General features: G+C 33.0%; 1 protein-coding gene across 3 annotated transcripts; it reads left to right on the forward strand.

The window, feature by feature from the left end:
* Positions 1-2,376: 2,376 nt before the first annotated feature.
* On the forward strand, positions 2,377-18,555 carry LOC105325544 (vacuolar protein sorting-associated protein 4B). 3 transcript variants are annotated; one of them, XM_066073485.1, is made up of 10 exons: positions 2,378-2,557; positions 2,954-2,988; positions 3,586-3,693; positions 4,871-4,908; positions 6,615-6,715; positions 7,104-7,325; positions 15,579-15,710; positions 16,283-16,370; positions 16,559-16,669; positions 18,104-18,555. In XM_066073485.1, the coding sequence occupies exons 2-10, from the start codon at positions 2,976-2,978 to the stop codon at positions 18,206-18,208; spliced, it is 918 nt and encodes a 305-aa protein (XP_065929557.1). In that variant the 5' UTR covers positions 2,378-2,557; positions 2,954-2,975; the 3' UTR covers positions 18,209-18,555. The 3 variants fall into 3 exon arrangements, with proteins under 3 accessions (XP_065929559.1, XP_065929557.1, XP_065929558.1); XM_066073486.1 differs by having other exon boundaries at positions 2,378-2,541; XM_066073487.1 differs by lacking the exon at positions 2,954-2,988 and having other exon boundaries at positions 2,377-2,557.
* The last annotated feature ends 3,482 nt before the right edge of the window (positions 18,556-22,037 follow it).

The raw sequence follows: 22,037 nt of genomic DNA on the forward strand, positions 1-22,037 counted from the left end.
ATGAAAAAAGAAAAAAAAAATAATTTCATGCCAACTACATGCACCTACTTAAAATTTCCAATTTTAAGGTTGATTTCGTTCGTTTTTCAATAATACATTTTTTTCATCTCCTTAATCTTTAAATTGTGGGGCGGGTCATTCTCCTTTTTCAGAATTTATTAAAATGTTGTAATAATTATAATCTTATGCATGGGAAACTCATTTATAATGATCGTGCCTGGGAAATCGTCGTTTACAACTTGCATGTAGAAATGTATTTGTTTACGGACATAATTACACATATTAGAGAGGTTTAGCAGACCAACGTGTACGTGTACTTGTATGTGTAGGTTACAAGTTAGAACTACCCGTACCAGCTCAATTACTTTTCTTGTTTAGCAGTTGTAACGTGTACTTGTACGTTTAAATGTTTTAATGTTTATTATGGATATCCTCTCCTACTAAGCTGAGAATGTTGGTTATAAACGAAAAGTAGGAATTCTGCATGTGTTAATTTTATTAAACATCATTTATTATGTATGCACATTTTTATTTATCGCAAATTAATAAGATAACGGAGCCATTGCATGTTTTGGAGGAAGAGATGCGTGAAATATAACTCCAATAACATATTAAACGCTAATGAAAATTTATGTTGGTAGATATCAGTATTCGCATTGAATATTCAGGCTTAAGAAAAGTTAATATATTTTTTAAAATTAATAGACAACAGGGAAACAGAGGCTACAAGTTCGACCTTACGGGTACTTTGCAATTTACACGTATGTTCATTCGGGTACATACGTGTAGAAATTCGTCATTTCACAAACTGATGACGTAATGCACATATTTTCCGTTCTACACGTACACGTACGCGTACACGTTGATTTGCTAAACCTCTCTATTGATACACTACAGTACATGCATAAATTTATGTATTTTAATAAATTAATATTTGGTCAGTCTTTTTTTATCCGTTGAGTTTCATCATGGCGTACATATACATACATGTATATACTGTAAATATTTTTATATTTTTACCGTTAAGTGTTTGGTACACCATTTTTTTTCCAGACGAAACTAGATCAAAAGTTTAGGTTGCGAATTATACATGGATACTTGTCTGGTATCCATAAACAAGAAAGTTTTACCTCGTTTTTTTCAGGGCGTTTTCTTTAAGTTGATACCGCGGGGGCAAGACAGTCTCTATCCTGTGTACATGTAATTCGAATTGCTGAGGGAGATAGCCACAGAGATGCATCTTATTGAATCAAAATTCCTTCTTGATTTATTAAGGTGGTATGGGACGTCTGTCGATATTAATGTGGATTAAAGAAAATTATAATTAAAATAATTTCATCGGTTTAGAATTTTCAAATTTTACAATATTTAACGAAAAAAATAGCTTTTTGAGATATTTGGAGAAGTAAAAATTTAAAAAAAACAAAGCAAGATTCGAGCTTATGACTTACAAATTCGTAGTAAACCCTCTAAACCACTGTGCTATGCTAATGGGTGACACAATTCTAAAAGAAACTATGCCTTTATAATTACACCAAATTTTATTGTTTATTTCGATAAACAATACATCACAACATGGAAGTGTCCCATACCATTCATTCCATTCAATAAAATAAGATAACGTAAATATATACAAGCTACCTCAGCGTGTATGAGAGCAAGGTTAACGCACAGTTCCAACAAATATCCGCCTTTTAGACAGCATTCTTGAAATCTAGTTGGGTAGTTCTCTGGTTGTTTTGTTTCAGGAATATATTTTTAAAGATGCGCATAAGACCATAATATAAACTTTAAGTGAAAAAAACAAGCAAACATGTATAATGGTAACTAGCCCACAATTAAGAACTACATGTATTTTTCATAATTGAGGTGAACAAAACTGGTTGTCTCAGGCTTTTAAAAATGATACATTAATAAAAATGTGCATTCAACTGCATTCAATTAGAACTTAAAATCTGTCTGTCTGTCTGTCTGTCTGTCTGTCTCTCTCTCTCTCTCTCTCTCTCTCTCTCTCTCTCTCTCTCTCTCTCTCTCTCTCTCTCTCTCTCACACACACACACACATTTAAGATACACAATTAAGGTCAAGTCTAAAATGGTAATGTAATATTAGCCTATTAACGTAGCAGAAGTCTTTTTTAAATAAACATTTAATCATGATAACCGGTACGTGTATATTGATTATATAAATGTTTTTAATAAACAATCATGTATGTATAATTGTATACATATATATATACCCCGTTAATATAGCCGAACACATCCAGACTATATTTATGAGTATATGTAGTATTGCATCGAGATTAAAAAAGTATCAATTTGGAAAATCTGCATGGCCGTAAAAAAAAATCCTGAATATGTATATGTTTAACTATGTGTCTAACTGACCGTGACAGGGTCATGGTGTTCTTGCCAGTGATGATGATAGCCATGCACGAGCAATTATACATGTACATCACTGTCCGTGACCGCTAGCGGATGCCTGTTTGTAACCATGTTCAATGTAGCTGTGTAAGATGCCCGGAATGGCCACGTAGTATACGTACGTAGTAAGTGAGGTAATGTTGGCTTATATATCTTATTCATAATCCTTATAATGTGATGTCTTTCAATTTGTTTACGCTACGTTTAAGTATACAATGTATACTGAGGTTACAAGCATCCGACTATATAAAAAGTGGCGTCGTTGAGTTATAAAAACTAATGATTGCACAAGCTATTGTGTATTTTACATAGAGTACTTCTGTATATTTATACACTAAATGTCGCTTCAGGATTTCGTACCGTGCTAAATATACAACAACTGAATCATCGCTTGTTTACATTATGCTGGTTTATTTATAGTCAATATCCGGTGACCTACATATCATGATGACGCGAATTTTAGCGCGCGAAATTTTGAAATAAATATTTCTTCTCAATTTTAACTGTTTTTTTTTTAAATTAATTTTCAGATATCATAAAGAAAATCTGAAAATGGATATGCAAGGTATATTTTTCTTTTAATTTGATGAATAAATAATCTCATGTGCACATAGACCAGCATATCATTTATTGTTGTGCATTTAACACGCTTGTAAAACACTTTTAAAAATTCGAGAGTTAGGGAATACATATAAAAATGGGAAGGGAAGGGCTGGAAAAACATAAATATACGATTGGACATTTGGTCTTAAATTGATTTTTATCGCCCTCAATAATCAAGTCAGAAACTTACATTTTAAGATAGTAGTGTATCTACATGTACATTTATAACTATGGATTAAACATGTGCATGTGCTACATCTCTGGGTATTTGAAGGTGCAACATTTTTTTGTAGGCAGATAGTTAATCACATCATACAACAAAGAAAATTTAGTTTCAAGATCCTGTGATGCACTATTATTTTTTTTGTAAAAGTGAATAAGTACATGTAAGTTCGGGGAAAGATAATTATTATCTTAGTATTGGTACATGTACATGTATTACTTACACAATGAATAAATAAGTGGAAGTCTCTAGAATGTCTCAAAAATGATATGTAAAATAATATATTCAGCAAATACTTGTAACAATGTACATTTGATTTAATTATCTTTTCTGTAGAATTCCTGATGTCCAAAGAATCAAACGTTACCCTTGACGATGTCAACCTACCCAAAAGTACAGTCGATAAAATCAGGAAACATATGATCACTTCTCCCTTTACTTCCGGTTAGTAGTTGGTAGATAGATTCTTAAGGATCCTCCACACACCTGTAAAAAGTTCTGCATACAAATCCATTCTTCTAAATTACGTAAAGATATGGATTTCTAGCATGTGTTCGACTTGAAAATGACAGGAAAAAATTCAATTTGGGGGGGGGGGGGTCCATCTTTTTAGATTTTTACCGCTATTCATAACAATAAAAGTCCCTGCGTATTCGAACTTGGGACCTGCGAGTCGGTAGGTCTAAGCTACACCCATTGCACCACATTAAACCTTAATTATAATTAGAAGTCACGGGGTGTTGAGGATCCTTAAAGAAATTATTTTAATATTTATCTTCATACCTAAACAAACTTATTATGGTTGTGAAAATAATGTTTTTGTTTTTCTATCCAAAGGATGACTTACTTGAAATAGTCCATTTTTTTAAAACAATTTGTCTTTCTTTTCCAAGAAAAAAATCTTGCGCATTCGCATTAGATTCACGCTAAACACGGCAGGCTGCTCTTTAGCTCATTTTTCCAAAATACCACATTTGCATAGATAAACTCAGAAACGATAATACAAATACGTGTAAATTTTCATTGAAAATTTGTCATAGGCCTATATTCTGTTCATCAAAGGAAATACGGGATATGAATCTAACTCAGTGCATTTAATATGAAAAATCGCGAGAGTTCCGAATCTCGGCATGGTGCGTAAATTTGCATCGAGTAAAAATCGTTGGTGAAAAAGTGTTTAATTCTTCATTTATAATATGAATTAAAGTTTTAGATGGAAGGTATTTACAGCCTTAAAATGGTTTGTTATGAATAAGTTGACTGTTATTTTCAATGCAACTTCATTAATTTTCTCCAAAAACGTTTCGGAGTGATTCTGCAGATTTTTGCTACATTACGGGTATATCACCGTATATGGGAGGCAATTTAACTAATGAGAAGGTCTGTCTCTAGACACAGTTAGATTAATATTCTTACTAAGCAGAATGTAGTGCAATTAAGAACATTATTGTAGAATAAAAGCTTGGTTATCATATGTAAATGTCAACGATACGATGTGTCGATGTATCTATTTCGTAAATGTCCGATATCATATGCAATGTCAACCCGTGCACGCACGGGTCAAAGTCTAGTGTAGAATTATTTAAAATTACTATGCTAAAATGTTGTTGATTTCTTGTAGAGTCTATTGAAAGTGTCGGACATGTTCTTCTCTTCGGGGTTCGTATAATTTTTAGATACTAATATTAAAATACATTTTTTTGGCCTTTTTGTCTGTGATAGCACTACGATAGAATTTGCAACGCATCAATAATTTCTTCAATGACTTTGACTGTTACATGTACAAATAACGAACTGCATGCTGGAATGTACACAGGCCTAATTTGCATAACTATACAAAATTAAAACGTAAACGTGTTAATAATTTCGTTATTTAACCGTACAATTGCTGAAAATCATATAAACAAAAGAAATAAAAAAACATTCTTTGAATATCATGATCATGGTGTGATTAAATCTATCACAAAACCCTTCGAGCTTTAATGGGTTTGATCACTCTTTGACCATATTGGCCATTATATATTAGTGCCTGTTTGGGAGGGTAACTGTTGAAATTGACACCCCGAGACAACCATTGTCAACCGACGCGAAGCGGAGGTCGACAATGGTTTTCGAGGGGTGTCAATTTCAACAGTTACCCTCCCAAACAGGCACTATTTATTTTATTATACTGAATGTCTTAATTTTGAAGACAATTTTACTGCTTTTATATAGAAATGAAGTGAATTCTACGGCGAACCGTACGCGCATGTAACAATTCGTTGTGTTACCCGTTGCCAAGTGTGTTGCTAACGCTGAGGGTAATAGAACGGATTACCAACTGCGTCTAAACCAATCAGATTTCGGTATTTAACATGAAAGTAAAATAATATTATATGCCTCCTGGCTCTATATATTCAATACTTATGTCGTGGAGAAAAACTTACAGTTTTTCAATATACTTATTCATCTCTAAAATATGTATTTAAATTTAACTGTTTGAATTACTAAATTTAAATACATATTTTAGAGATGAATAAGTATATTGAAAAACTGTAAGTTTTTCTCCACGACAAATAATTTGTCATGTAATCATTTTCAACTTTAGATTGAAAATTAATAAAAGACACTTATCTATTTTCGCATAGTATTCAAAGGGTGTTTATAGCGTAAGCATAATATGCCAAAAAAGCGCACGGTGGATGTTTTGACAGAAACCATTAAAGAGCGGCGAGTGGGTTTTTCTTCATTACTGAGAAAGACACGAGCGGAATGAAAAGGCGGTAGAGGATGTAGAGGACCTGAAGAAATTGTACAGCTATCACCTTATTTTCGATACTAATAACCCACAAGGTCTACTAAATACAATTGTTTTTTGAAATAATGTACTATTTCCGTAGAAGGGGACAGAAAAACTTTCGCGTGCAGGACTTTAAAATCATCAATTGGAATGGACAAAAATACGTTCAAAAAGTCATTTCAGAATTATCAAAAAATCACCAAGGTATTACAAACGAAATTGAAGGCACAGGGGGATGAATGTACGCCATAATTCTGAATGATGTCCAGTTCAGTCTTTCGAAAAATATTTGTCTAAAAGACACGCTGGTACCGACAGACTTTTCCTGCATTCCAAAAACATCTTTTCAGATGACAGGCCAGTGTGGTATCGGAACGAACCCTTGGGGATTATTACTGTTTCTTACCCATTAAAAACGCATGCGTAACAGAGAGAGAGAGAGAGAGAGAGAGAGAGAGAGAGAGAGAGAGAGAGAGAGAGAGAGAGAGAGAGAGATAAAACATGTACTCAGAGTCCCACTTTGCTGATTGATAACAAATTCGTTACAGCAATTTGACTAAACCCAATAGTCTTTCTTTTTCTGCAGGCACCTGGGACGGGGAAAACCTTTCTGTCGTCTGCTATAGCGGGGGAGCTGAAGTCTGCGACGTGCTTCAGTCTGTCTTACTACGAAATAAAAAACGAAAGGTCTGTAATGCATGCATGTACTACTATTAACAACACGTTTTATTCAATTGCATACAAATCTACTCTCTATACTCTTTTTTTTCTTTTTCTATAGCAATATTAAAGTTCTTTGAAGAACTATATTTTGTTTGTTCCCTCCTCCTATAAAATATACATATGATATCCCCATTTTAGGTTTGATATATATATTGAATTCGTGATCCCCTTCATCATTTCAAAGATAAAAAATGAGTAATTTATTAACCTCTCAATTTAATTTCATACAGATTGTTCGAATGCTTGCATTTTAAAAGAGCCGTTAAAATAATAACACTAAGTTAACGTAATATTAAAATTTATACTCAGGCTGTAAACATAGTTTTGAACATCTAATTGGATGCCTTTTCAGTATCGTCCGGGAACTGTTTTCTCAGGCAGAACAAAGGAAGCCCACTCTGGTATTTCTTGATGACATCGAAGTTTTCAGTAATAGCAAAGATGATGTCGAGAATAGGATAACATCGGAATTCTTGCGTCAGTTGGAAAGGTTAAAGGTCACCAATGGCAGTGACGTGTTGGTAGTTGGGATGACAAACAAGCCGTGGAAACTAGATTCCTCTATACTGCAATGGTAATCCCTTCTGATTGAACTTTACTAGTGTTTACATCAAAGTCTGCTTCCTTTATAATCATGCGACATAAAAGACCGACATACAGCTTGAAAATATACAATGGTGGTTTGATCTCTGACTAAGTTTACACAGCAACAACATCATTAACTGAGAATAGACATTTAAGTCTTTGATTTTCTTGAGTCATAAATTTAAAACAGTTACATATACCTGTTTGTATTGTATTTTGCGATATACAAACCAACAGTCGAATTATTTACATTATTTAAGGGCATTACAAAATAAAGTTTAGACTTAAGGCTGTTCTTTATTTAAAGTCTTGAATATGTAAACATTATTTTGAAACATATCAAGTATGAGTTTAACTTAACGACAATTTTAATCATTTTAATTTTGAAAAATTGATAAAATTGGAATATCTTAAGAAAAATATATTTTTACTCTTTTTCTGGTTGGCTCTTTCACACAATGCACATGGTCAATGATTAATTCGTAAAAGATTATATAATACATTTTCTTAAGTACTGATGCTTATTTTGTTTATGTCGTCGGTCCTATAACACACCAAGGCTGTGCAGACAAATTGAAAATTGTGCGTTAGCGGGGTATAGTAATTTGTCTGCACATCCTTGGTGTGTTATAGGACCGATGACATCCAAAAACAAACACTCACTGTTTATATTTACATTCATATTGATGTTTATTTGCATGAAGTATTTGTGCATGGTCGCTTTAAAGCCTTTATATACGCTCTTAGTCAGGGATATGAAACGTACTTGGAACAGCCATACATGTATTAACATGTTATTTAGTTCGCTTCTGCAACTAAATGTAAAGTGCCAGAAACTTTGTAGAGAAAACTCGTTTTTAGCTCACCTGAGCTGAAAGCTCTAGTGAGCTATTCTGATCACATTTTGTCTGTCGTCCGTCTGTCCGTCTGTCTGTCCGTCCGTCTGTCTGTAAACTTTTCACATTTTCAACATCTTCTCAAGAACCACTGGACCAATTTCAACCAAACTCAGCACAAAGCACCATTAGCCTAAGGGGATTCAAAGTTGTGAAAATTAAGGACCACGCCCTTTTGCAAAGGGAGATAATAAGGAATTTATGAAAATTTTGGAGAAATTTTCAAAAATCTTCTTCTCATGAAAAATAAGACCAGGAAAGCTGACACTTGTGTGGAAGCATCCTAAGGTAGTGTAGATACAAAGTTGTGAAAATCATGACCCCCGGGGGTAGGGTGGGGCCACAATGGGGGGTCGAAGTTTAACATATGAATATATAGAGTAAATCTTTTAAAATCTTCTTCTCAGAAACTAATCGGCCAAGGAAGCTGACGCCTGTGTGAAAGCATCCTCAGGTAGTGTAGATTCAAATTGTGAAAATCATGACCCCTGGGGGTAGGGTGGGTCCACAATGGGGGGGGGGGATCGAAGTTTAACATATGAATATATAGAGTAAATCTTTAAAAATCTTCTTCTCAGAAACTAATCAGACAGGAAAGCTGAAACTTGTGTGAAAGCATACTCAGGTAGTGTAAATACAAAGTTGTGAAAATCATGACCCCCGGGGGTAGGGTGGGTCCACAATGGGGGGGGGGGGTCGAAGTTATACATAGGCATATATAGAGTAAATCTTTAAAAATCGTCTTCTCAGAAACTAATCAGCAAGGAAAGCTGAAACTTGTGTGAAAGCATCATCAGGTAGTGTAGATTCAAAGTTGTGAAAATCATGATCCCCAGGGGTAGGGTGGGGCCACAATGGGGGTCAAAGTTTAACAAAGGAATATATAGCTAAGGGTAACTCTTTAAAAATCTTCTTCTCAGAAACCAATCAGCCAGATGATTCTTTATAATTGTTAAGACTTTGTCTCCAGGACAATTCTTCAGCCTCACAAGAAGGTTCAGAGTTTGATGTAGCTTTATATCCCATATATAAACTATTGTATCTTTTTGAGAACTGCAATACTCGACATATGATATTGCTATAAAATCATCCTGTTAGAAAAGGGACTAATGATTATAAACATAAGAATATCCAGGGTAAAATGGATTTTATTTATACAGGATCTACATGTGTTATTGTACATTGTCCAGATAGTTTGTATTATGACTCCTTTAAGCTGATTTTATCATACCTATTGTTCCTCAGGTGAGCGATGTGGCCCATGGGCCTCTTGTTATTAACTTAGTAGTAGATATGATTCAATTATTATTTTTGATAAACATAATTGGTTATGTAAGTTTCATTTAATCTTACAAAAATAAATATACTCAAAACGCATAATGACGTTTATATCTGGGCTCATGGCGCATGAATAGACTAAGCGTATTCACAGGAAATTGAACATCGCAGATTTCCAATGCAAACATAAGGGGACATATACACTGAATGTAAAGATATGGATATAATGTATAATATAAGACAACCCTATGTTGGCAGAGTTAAGATTTTTAGTGTTAATGACATTTGACTTATACTATATACATCTTTGTGAAACTTTATGTATTCACCAATGGAAACGAATGATATATGCCAAGCATTACTGAAATAGCAAAACAATTTAATCCCCAACACGCTATGAATCATACGTACTACATGACTGTGAGCATTTTTTAAAGCCAGAAAGATTGTTCAAAGTGTGTCTAAAACATACGAAAGCCGAGAAGGATCATTCGAGATTCGAGATTCAAAATACGAGATTCGAAATACGAGATTCGAGATTCGAGATTCGAAATTCGAAATTCGAGATTCAATATCTAAATTAACCAATCAAATCATGGATCTGAAACCTGTATCCTAGCAACATCAAACTGTTCTAAATAAAGATCATTCGTACATGCTCTTTCCTACAAATAAATGTCTTAATAGCTCTTAATAAATGCTATATTCACTTTCCCTACCTAACTAAATAATTATGTGTATTTACTTTTACACAGAATATCTAAGTAGACTAGTAATAATGCAGTGTGCTTCGCGGATCTAAGTGATTTTGTTTGCCCTGGTGCATTTCCACCTGATGCGTTTGAACCCTGGGGTATTTCACCACCAGTAATAGTTTAAAACCCGGGTTTATTCACCCCTTTTGTGTAAAAATGCGGTTATGGTAGAGAACTTCATAAGCGTAGCTAATTTTTTCTGTAGGGGGTCCTAGGCCAATTTTAAAAAATTTCACTATGTAAATTTAATAAGCTCCAATTTTCCCGAGCAGGGGGTCCAGATCCCCTGACCCCCTCCTTTCTAGATCCCCGCATGAAGATTAGTACAAGTATCTAAATAATCTAAATATAAGTAATCTGTCCTGTTTCACTAATAAATATAATCATTACTTATCGTTTTTATGTATGCATACAGTGATACACTAGTACTATGATTATAAACAAATCATTGAGATATTATCACATCATACGGAATTATTTATAAATACAATTTTTTTTCCTTTTCCTCAGTAAACAACTTATTATGAGTCTTACTTTTGGAAATGTTTTCAATATAGAAGGATACCTACTCTCTACAATTAAAGGTATGGATGATAGGGTGCCAATTTGTTCACATTGCCGATTTCTTGTGCAGAGAACAGTAAAACTTTTTAAAAATTTGATTGTGCATGAATATTTCAAAATTAATTGTTATACATGTATTTTGTTATAATTCATTCATTGATATATCAACAAGAAAGAATAAAAGCATATGTTTCACAGCCAAGTTAAGTTTCTCTGTAGTTTCCTACCCCCCCCCCCCCCCCCCCCCCCCGCACCAAAATTGACAATAATACAAATGTTTACTTTTTTTGTAAGTAAATCTCTAAATATGTAAATAAGCACTGCAAACAAAGATGTGTGTATTTAATATACTACTACACTACACTTGGCCAGATAAAATGTAATCAGGATGAAGCTCCAAGGGGTGAGTGGTGCAAATTTACCAATTTGTCGCCATACATACAGAACACCAAATAAAGAAACTGTGAGTGGTGTGTGGAATGCATAAAAGATGGCGGCAAATTATCTCAAATAATCAGTGCAAAAACCAACAAATAGACTTATTTTTTACATATCCTGCAAAAACATTGATAAAAAATGTTATCGTCACATAACATAGCCGATTAAGTCAATGTGTACATATGGTCAACGTACATGTAATTCTAATATACAAGAAGGCTGACGTATCAGGCGGGGATTTAGAAAATTAAATGTCAAAAATGATGGGTTGAATTACATTAAATGCTTTAAAAATTGTTTTAAACTATCGCACGGGTCAAAATGCATGATAGAAGCTATGTACAGTGTAATTGGAAACTTTCATTTTATATCAATATGTAGTATTACCTATTATAACAAATGAGAGTATAGCACAACTGCCACAAGCAATGCATGTCCTTTACCGGCACCACCTCCCTCCCAATAAAAAATGAAACAATTGTCGTTTTATTTGCTAAAATGTGTGCGGTTCAAGATTTCTCTAAAGGACATACCCGATTAGAATTGAAAAAGAGTCGTACGTTTAAAACTAATTTTGTCAAATTTTTTAGATTCATTTGGTTATAATTTGGTCCATTTGGGTAAATAGATGCACCAGCGCAGCTCTTATTTATACATGTATATAATCAGGCCATAAATTCAAAATATTTTCAAAAATTGATAGCTTTAAATCCAGTGGATGAAAAAAAGGAAAGCAAGTCGAACTCGATGAGTGCTAATACCTGTGTTGAATGAATGGTACAGTCGGATATGCGCAAAAAAGTCCCGTCTACTCTTTCCTACCCTATATTTATTGGAATATTAAATCCGATTATAAGAGTCAAATTAAAAATCAAGTACGGATATGTACCTGTTTATCAAAAGTAAAACTACTCATAATTTATCTACAGTGCATCGTTATGGAGCTACACAGAAAGTTTTATATTAATTTGCCGAGCCAAATAAAAAAAAACCCTGGAAAACGAAGAGAAAATAAAGTGGGGACAGAATAACTGGCAAACTAATTAGGACTATATAGCCCCCCCCCCCTTCTTGAAATGTATATACTGAAAACAGATTATTGGAGTACAACATCCGCACACAATTTAAAGACAATTTCATGGTTTTTTTTATCATTTTCGCTAGCTAATGTAAGACATCACAAATACCCCAAACCCCCTCACGGAAAAGGAAATGCTAGGTGATGAGAGAGAGAGAGAGAGAGAGAGAGAGAGAGAGAGAGAGAGAGAGAGAGAGAGAGAGAGAGGGACTCGATGTAAGTCACAGGTGCGCTAACACCGTTAAAATTAAAGCTTGCTAGTTGGTCTGCCCTACCCTAGCTACCTCCTCTCTTTTCTCCTTTTAGAGGCTTAATTATTGTCTATATATGCTTGTAACAAATCAAATCAATTTCAAATTCTAAATCAAAACTGAATTTGACACTACAAAACTCTCTCTGTGTGTCTGTCTGTCTGTCTCTCTCCCTCTCTCTCTCTCTCTCTCTCTCTCTCTCTCTCTCTCTCTCTCTCTCTCTCTCTCTCTCTCTCTCTCTCATATCGACAATGGCATTGCCATACCCTACAATACACTATTCTTATCTGGATTTTTGTCTTTGAGGTTGTAAATCATTATATCTTCTATGGTTTAAAACTTTATCATAACCTATATTTTGACATGTCGATTATTTCATTGAGTTTCGTTTCATAGCTAAAACATGATTTAGATTAAACAGATCTTTCTTCGCGAGCCGATTTTTACACAGTTGGGGCGAATACACTTCGGGTTAAAATTGTTCGGGAGGAAATACATACAGGGCAAACAAAACTACTTAGATTCGCAAAGCCAACAGTGTTATTTCTAATTTAATTGTTTATACTGTGTGGGGTTAATTCATCAATGTTAATTTAACCATTTTATAACCACTATATAAGAGCTATTAAGACATTTATTTGTAGGAAAGAGCATGTACGAATGATCTTTATTAAGAACAGTTTGATGTTGCTAGGATACAGGTTTCAGATCCATGATTTGATTGGTTAATTTAGATATTGAATCTCAAATTTCGAATCTCGAATCTCGTATTTCGAATCTCGTATTTTGAATCTCGAATTTCGAATGATCCTTCTCGGCTTTGGTAGAAACACGTGAAAAATCATTCAGACTTACATTTCTGGTAATCAGTAATCGGAATTTTCAAAATGAAAATATCATTTTGTTTATGCACAAGTCTCTCGCCTCTTTGTTGTAATTGAATCCATAATCCGATTATATACGTTGCAATTAGCTACAAAAATATTTGAATTTTTACTGAACTTTTTCAAAATAATTTTTTTAAATTAACCAAAAATAAAAATCATGGTTTTGGAATATATTTTTTTAGAGTCAAAAAGCACAACTGGCCTTTAAAAATGATAATCGTAAAAACTATTATCTCATATAATCAGTAAGTTTGAGAACAGCACCTCGTTTTCTTATATGATATTAAACATCAAATGTGTGGTTCCTTGACTCAAGTGTGCTTATTGATAAAAAAACCCCCAAATACAGCCTGTACAAATGGTAGGAAAGAATCTATAATAAACATTAATTACAAGTACATGCAACTAATTTTAACCTTTGGGTACCCTGTCGTGGTATAGTGCTTTATCTGCAGTAACTTTACACACATTTTATTGGTAAAAAATGTAGGGTGTAAATAATTGCATTTATCGTCATCCTGGTCAATTTATTATTTTTATACCCCCGCAAACGAAGTTTAGGGGGGTATATTGGTTTCACCCTGTCCGTCTGTCCGTCTGTCCGTCTGTCTGTAGACGCAACTTTGTCCCCCATATAGAATTTTTTATTACTGCATGGAACAATTTGAAAATTTGTACATATGTTGAACACCATCTGAAGATGTGCACCTGCAATTTTTTTTAAGATCAGACAAGATTTAATGATTTTATGACAGTTTTCATTTTCCTTATTCTATATATTGTACACTAATGTTGAAAAGTAAGGGAGGTAATCCTTACAGATTTTATTAATTAATTAATAGAAAACACTCTAAAATATATTTATATAAATACATCCAGATGGAGTTTTTTGTCTTTATGTCTTAATTAATAAAAAAAAATTATTTTTTATAAGTATTCTATCAACTGACAATGCAAAGTTTTTGTTTGTCAATGATAAATTCTTAGGAGCTAATGAGAACATCAAAGACAAGTGTGGCTGAATTCATTTGTCCCAAGGGAGCCATTATCTGAGCCATGGTTCAGATGGAGCATGTGTTTAGGGGAAATTGATAATCTGTAAAATGGGTGATGGTTTTGGGGCTATTTTAAAACTGTTTCATGTAAACCAAAAGGTCTATCATTATAAGGAAATAAATAATATAATTATTAATAAAGAAGTTAAACTATTTTTTAGAGGTTGTTTAAATTTATTTGTCAAGTAATTTGATGAAGTGACCCTATTGGGCATTAATTTAAATGAAATTCAAAATTACTGATATGATTGTAGTGTTTTGGCAATTTTAAAATTGTTTGCAATATTAAATTTTCTTTTTTACATATTTTTACATAGTATGGTAATTATGGTAATGTTTTGGGAGTTTAAGGGATCAATTTTCTGATATGGAGTTCAATTGTGCCATAGGAGAAAGTGAGGAAAATTTGAAACAACTAATTGCATCTGTCAAGACTCTTATTAGAAAGATATTGAAAGTCTTATCAACAGAAGAGCATTGCTTGGCTACCGGTATATCTATTCACTGCAAAGGGAGGGGATATTGTCATTTTGTTGGTTTTTCTTTAAATCAATTAAATTAAAAAAATATATCATCAAATACATACATTTGTAAATGTATTACTGTTATAGATATGTATTTACAGTGAAATTCTGACAATTTTGATTTTAATTTTTCTTTAACTATTTTTTTTTTGTTTTACAATTCTAGAATTTTTTTTTTTGTATATGTTCCAAACCTTAATTATTATTCAATTCAATTATTTGTCCCATTTGAAATTAGCCTAGCGGGGGTATTAGTCCCATTAGGACAGTTCTAGTTTTATTTGGAGGGAGAATAGACTTTGTAACATTACATCAACAAATAAATAAACAAATAAATAGATAACAGAAATTAAACTTAAAAATACTTGGGTCTTTAAGATAAGTTTTAATTTAACTTTTTATTTAGGTAATCATGAAAATTTGAAAATGAAAATAGGTAGATTTACACGTGCATTGAGATTTATAACTATCATAAGAAGAGACTTATGTAACGGCGACATTTTAATAACATTGTAGGTTTCAGCATCGAATTGAAATTCAATTGCCAGACGAGGACAACAGGTGTAAAATATTCAAAACTGAGCTAAATCATGCAAAGGTATCCCTGACTGAGGAACAACTTCTTGAATTGGGAAGAAAAACATCAGGGTAAATACTAAATAGACTATAGACAAAAAACCCCAGTTTTGCGCTATTCTTATTGCTCTATTCCAGAGACAGTAAATATACATACAACACAAGATGAATCCCAGCCATTTAGCTAGTAACTGAAAAGTGCCAACTTAAACGTAACCAAATTATTGTTGTTTGAATGATTGAACAGATACATTGTAGCTCTGCCGTATAGCTATCTTTTCAAATCTTTATATAAACATTCAATTAACTCAGTAGCACAGAATCATACCCTCAGATCTAGGGAAGGGGGACCTTAATACGTAAATTACCGAAAATATGCCTCGCCCTACCCACCCCCCTCCCGGAAAACTCTTATAACCCCCCACCCCCCCACCCCCAACCCCGAGGAAAATATTTTTGGATCCGATGCAGATTCATCTTTCGTATCTTTTGTCTCGACAAGTTTTGTTTCGTTCGAGTAATATTTATTGATTGGTGTTTTTTAAATAATCATTAACATATTATCAATGATGTAATATGAATATGATTTCAATGAGATGTAATGACAAGGCTTACTGGATTGGTAATGATTTGTTCTCATACAGATTTACCGGATCTGATATTGTAATAGTTGTGCGGGATGCTTTAATAGAACCCATTAGAACTGTACAAAAGGCAACGCACTATATGAAAGTGAGTTTTTTTTATAATCGGTGCGAGTATTTAAACTTTGCCTTTTAAACAATATAGCTCTGATACCTTTATAGATGAACATTTAAATATATTCTAGATATAAATATCATAAAAGACATTGGTTGGCAATTTAATCACACTTTATAATGTATTTTTAACTACAAGGTATATCTATACGTTCAATCTAGGTCCAAGAGAACACCAAGTGGACGCCGTGTCTCCCTGACGCCCCCGGTGCCGTAGAAATGACGTGGACAGACGTCCAGGCGGACGAACTACTGGAGCCGACTGTAACCTTTGTGAGTTAGATTGTTTGGATTATTTTGACCATCAGATCTATTACTGACCGTTTGGATATGGAGACTGAATGGTCAACAAATTAATCATTAGATCTACCTCAAACTTTGACCTATCATACTGTAAATTTCTTCTTTTACGCGAGTACTTGGTTTCACGATTCCACCGTTTTGTATCAAATCGCAAGAATATAAAATTGCAATCTCCAATTTTTCGTTATAATTTCCTTTAGTTCAAAGTTTTAAAATTTGCGAGGGTTGCCTCTTGCAATTTTATGCAAAAAATAATTCCTCGCGTTTAATTAATCTACATTATTTTTGGCTTTAAACTAACATTCAAATATTTCAGCTGTAAAATTTGAGCATTTTCATATAATTTTAAGTTTGTACAAAGCTCTTATACATGAGAAAATAAATAAATTATTCAGAACCTGGCATGACCACTCAACCCTCTTTCTCACTATTTTAAAAAAATACTGAAATGACCTGCGAAACTGTATAACATGTGTTTACGTTTAATACCTGCTAACTTGTAGTTAGCTGCAGGTCTGTAGCTCCCGGTCTGAAAAAAATTCGGATGGACGACCTGGGAGCTACAGTGCCTCCCATAGTAAAAAACTGCAATTTACGGCGCACGAAAAATTGCGCTAGTTTTGAACTAATTAACCTTATTTTCATACAAATTCTTTGAAAACAATTAGTACCATTAAATTCTTCAGACAATTTACTACTGTTATTGTTACTTTACTTGCCTCAGCCTTTTTTGAAACATACAAACCGACCTCGGAAAATAAAGTATATTAATTTACGTCGAGATAGAGAGTCGCCATTTTTACATGTAAACAAACTGCACCACTTCTCTTTACAGGGATGGTGATGGTGTTTAAAAGAATATCGGAGGCAAGTGAAGTGACGATATCTGTAGTAAATTGTCCGAGGGATTTTTTGGAATCAAGTATTTGTACAGAATATGTTCGGAAATGAGATTAATCAGTCCAAAACTAGCGCAAGTATGTGTGCGCCGTAAATTGCAGTTTTTTACTATGGGAGGCACTGTAGCTCCCAGGTCGTCTATCCGAATTTTTTCAGACCGGGAGCTACAGACCTGCAGCTAACTTGTAGTGAGTTCGTATTAAATGTTTTTAATACTATAATAAAAATTTAAAGTGTTTGTGATCAGCTATCAAAAAAAAAAAAGAAAAGAAAAAAAAAACCCACCAACAACAAATAAATACGCAGAAACTGTATCTGCAGTATTTATTATGTTATTGTTTGTTATTAAAAAAAAATATATTTGATTTCCAAAAAGTAATGGGCGCAAATAAAAATAATGCTATTTACCTCATTTAGGCAAATTTTGTGACAAGTGAAAATCCATGAAACAAGGTATGTCATGAGATTTGTGCTTACTTTGAGTCTACTTTTCATAACTTTCAGGCGGATTTAAGGAAGAGCTTGTCCAACTGTAGACCTTCTGTAGATGATGATTACCTCAGACGTTATGCCCAATTCCTACAAGAAGCTTCAACCGCCAGTGTTTGATGTACGTGTACATCTATTACATGTAGGAATCAGCTACATAATCGTGTAGTAGTGTTTGTAATATGGGATAATGATAAATTGTGAACTAATGCATCACTTATTGTCAAACATATCATGGGAGCTGAATTGCTGAATTTATAATGAATGTGCTAAAGTATTTCCATAGTTTTATGTGCATACATGTATTCATGTACACCAACCTAGTTTTTTTTTTTCAGAAAAATAAACTTGTATCAAAATAAAGCTTGTGCACAGGTCTCTCTTTGGTCTATTTTAAAAAATGCCTTTATTGTGATGGTATTGTGGTGTTTTGTTTATGTTTAAGCTAATAAAAATACAAAATTCTAGTCAATTCATTTTTAAGTACCTTGTTATCAAAACGTTCCTGGAACGTAATTGCATTTGGCTGTGTATTCTATTTAGCGTTTTTGGCGGAATACGCCGTCCGCTAAATCAAGTACATCGCCAAATGTAAAATATGTAAGGAAATAAAAAGTTACATTTAGAAATTTGCTAAATCAAATTTATGCTAACTTGTTTAAAAATCATATTCCGGCAAAGATCGTACACGCTAAATATAATACGTTTACAGTACTCCACCTCTAATGGTAACAAGTCTTGTCGAACTCTGTGGTTTATCAATTAGATGTTTACATCCATTATGAAAATATTTTCAATATCATAGTGTTATGACACATGGTTTTTAAAAAGTTCTTTTTTTAATTTTTAATTAAACATTATGGATACGGAAAAAACAGGGCAATTTCTATCCATTACTAATTAAAACGTTAAAATGCAGTTGACCAAGTACCACAAGTAGATGTTGTATAATTCTGCTACAAAACTTTTTTTGTAAAAAATTAAAATTTGTGAGTGTTGCAGTATTATCAAGATTTTTAATGAAAGTGTCGTCTATATCCCATGGGAATGGTTAAACATATCTACACTGCAATTATGTATTTTAAAACACAGTTTAAAATTGGTAAAGTTATGTATGTACGGACAGACTTTTCCTGCATTCCAAAAACATCTTTTCAGATGGCAGGGCAGTATGGTTTTATGTATTTTAAAACACAGTTTAGAATGGGTAAAGTTATGTACATTTGTTTTCTTTCCCAAAGAACTATTATATTCTTTTTGAATATTGGATATTAATATATTAATTTTGTTTTCACTGTCTATATGGTTTAAGAAACTATTTTTGCTAATACATGTTATACATTGACCATTATTTTTTTTTAAAGTTTCAACACCAAGCTCGTTACACAATAACAAACAATACAATAAAAATGTTTTTATTAATAGATTAAAAAAATGCATTAAACTTTTGTATTAATAAAGTTCGATGCAAATTGTTCATGCAATGAGAACACAACCTTTTCAACACAAAATTAAATGATTGAATTCAGTTGATACATTTCATCCCCTCTTAGTCCTTGGTGTCGATGGAATTGCCTTATATATGTATATACATGTATGATCGACAGTAAAATGAAAAAGGCAATTGCTGCAAGAACTATGATTCCGATCATTATTGGTGACATTCTCTTTTGGCTAGCTGAATCAGATGTATCTAAACATCGTTTTTGGAAGAAAAAAAAAGAGCAGTTAATGTACAAGCACAAGTGAAACAGTACCAATGAATTTAAAACATAGCGAAACAATATTGTGTTAAAACAAGGATTTATTCTAATGGTTTAGAGAGTGCGTTTTCTTTATTTTGTTTAGCCCTAAATGTATGAATTCTTTGTGATACATAGCAAGAGACAACACGTACAGTCTACTTTATGCAATATATCGACATTTTTTCACTGATACCAGTATCAAATTTATAGCTTTACTTAACATAAATTGAATGATATGATAAGACATCAAATTAAAACATCAATTATTTTTTAATATTGCCATTACCGTTTTTGACGTTCTTGTCATTTGTGTCCATGTTTGATGTGCTAATTTGGTTGTTTTCACCTAAATACAAAATATGATAAATTGCTGTAACAAAACTTTCATTGATTGAATGAAGTAATAAAAAATAACGGCGTACAAACAATAATCATTCCAGTCTTATATTATAAAGGTAACAAGGGACAGTTTCGGATAAAGTACCCGTCAATAATTTTGTAAAATTGAGAGTTGCTGTACTTGAAGGCTTATGAGTGTTGCTAAAATTCATGAAATGATTTTTAATGATTATAATTAGTTAAAGGGATATTGTTGAAATTAATATGCAATATGTAGGCCCTATACATTAGGTACATGAGAATCAGAAGTAAAATGCGAAACCTATGGCTATGATTGTTGTGTTGACTTTACACAGTGAAATTGCAAGTTACAGACGGGAGGGTAAATAACGGGACATTGTGAACTTTACACTTAGGCTGATAAGTTTCTGACAAGTGATGGTGCAACATGCACACGGTACGGAAGGTCAACCCTTTGCAGGGAATTGGCTGGGGGAGGTCTAAAAAGCTGAAAATTCATGAAATAGCAAAATATGAAAGGGTCAAAAATCTCATAAAAACCAGTATGTAGAAAATGTTATAGTTTTTGACTGTAATTTCCTCCAGAAATTGGTGATTGGCCTTATAAAGAGTGAATTAAAGGTATTTGTGCTGAATGGGAGCTGAGGAAATTCTAGTTACAGAGTTCCAAAGACAGACACACCCTTGCTACAATGAAATGTTTAAAAAAAACTGTCCCGTGCCACCTAAAATATCATGGCTTGGTTAACACTCTCTCTCTCTCTCTCCACACATGTATTCTGCATATTTATGTGTAAGAATAAGGTCATTCAAATAGTTATTTAAACTGTGAGTTTTATCATATGTGATTGAGCAGGGTAAAATACCTTCTATATAATGTTTTCTACAGCCATTTATAAAATGACATTCTTCTTTTGTACAATTACACGTTAGAATACAAGTGGCTCCATAGGATGGGTATTCGCAACGAACTTTGCAATCATTTCCGAAGAAACCCACGTCACATCCTAAAATGTTGGGTATAGTTAATATTCAATTTTAAAAACTAAAAACAATTCAATCAATTCTCATGTGTGATATATGTGTACTTACGTGTACACTTTTGTTGTAATTCATCCCACTTATGTCCATAATAGCAAGTAGTTTCATCTAAACTGCACAATAGCATCGCCATATTATGTTGACTAGTTACATGTACATGTACACAAGAACTTTAAGATGTGAACCAAATTATTGTCCAAAATACTGCAGGGCGTCAGTTGATTGGTAAAAAAAGCATTAATTGCTTTCCTTTCATTATATGCAGTATCAATGCAATGGAGTATTTGAAAACATACAATGTACGAAAAATAGCAATAAATGGTAATTTTCATTTTATCAGAGAATCCAATCGTCCTCATCCTATGGATGAAAAATGTTTTTAAAATGATTATATCAATTATTTTTAACAGTTTTACAATCCTAATGTTTCCTGTTTCCCTTGAATTAATCTGATTATATAATATGTTTATTTATAGACAGTCATAGATACACTACAAATTCATATACGACCAAGATTGCCGTATCCACCACCTGAGCATTACTTTAAGAATTAGAAAAAAACAAATTACTTCTCTCTCTCTCTCTCTCTCTCTCTCTCTCTCTCTCTCTCTCTCTCTCTCTCTCTGTAATATATGTACGCCTGCTTGCATATTCGTTTAAGGTCATTAAATTGGTTGTGCAAGCTAAAACAACTGTCAATTTTAAGTTATTAAGAAAATTCGCTGGTGAAATACCGAATTTGAAAATATTTCTACCGACCATTAAATTGTTACAATCTTCGTTGGAACAATAATTGTAAACTT

Source organism: Magallana gigas, chromosome 10, assembly GCF_963853765.1.
Source record: "Magallana gigas chromosome 10, xbMagGiga1.1, whole genome shotgun sequence".
Lineage (NCBI taxonomy): Eukaryota > Metazoa > Mollusca > Bivalvia > Ostreida > Ostreidae > Magallana > Magallana gigas.

Bases quoted from the DNA above. Each gene is read 5' to 3' on its own strand.
- LOC105325544 (XM_066073485.1), top strand. The intron at 4,909-6,614 runs GTTCGTATAATT...CTTTTTCTGCAG, and splicing joins GACATGTTCTTCTCTTCGGG to GCACCTGGGACGGGGAAAAC. The intron at 6,716-7,103 runs GTCTGTAATGCA...ATGCCTTTTCAG, and splicing joins TACGAAATAAAAAACGAAAG to TATCGTCCGGGAACTGTTTT.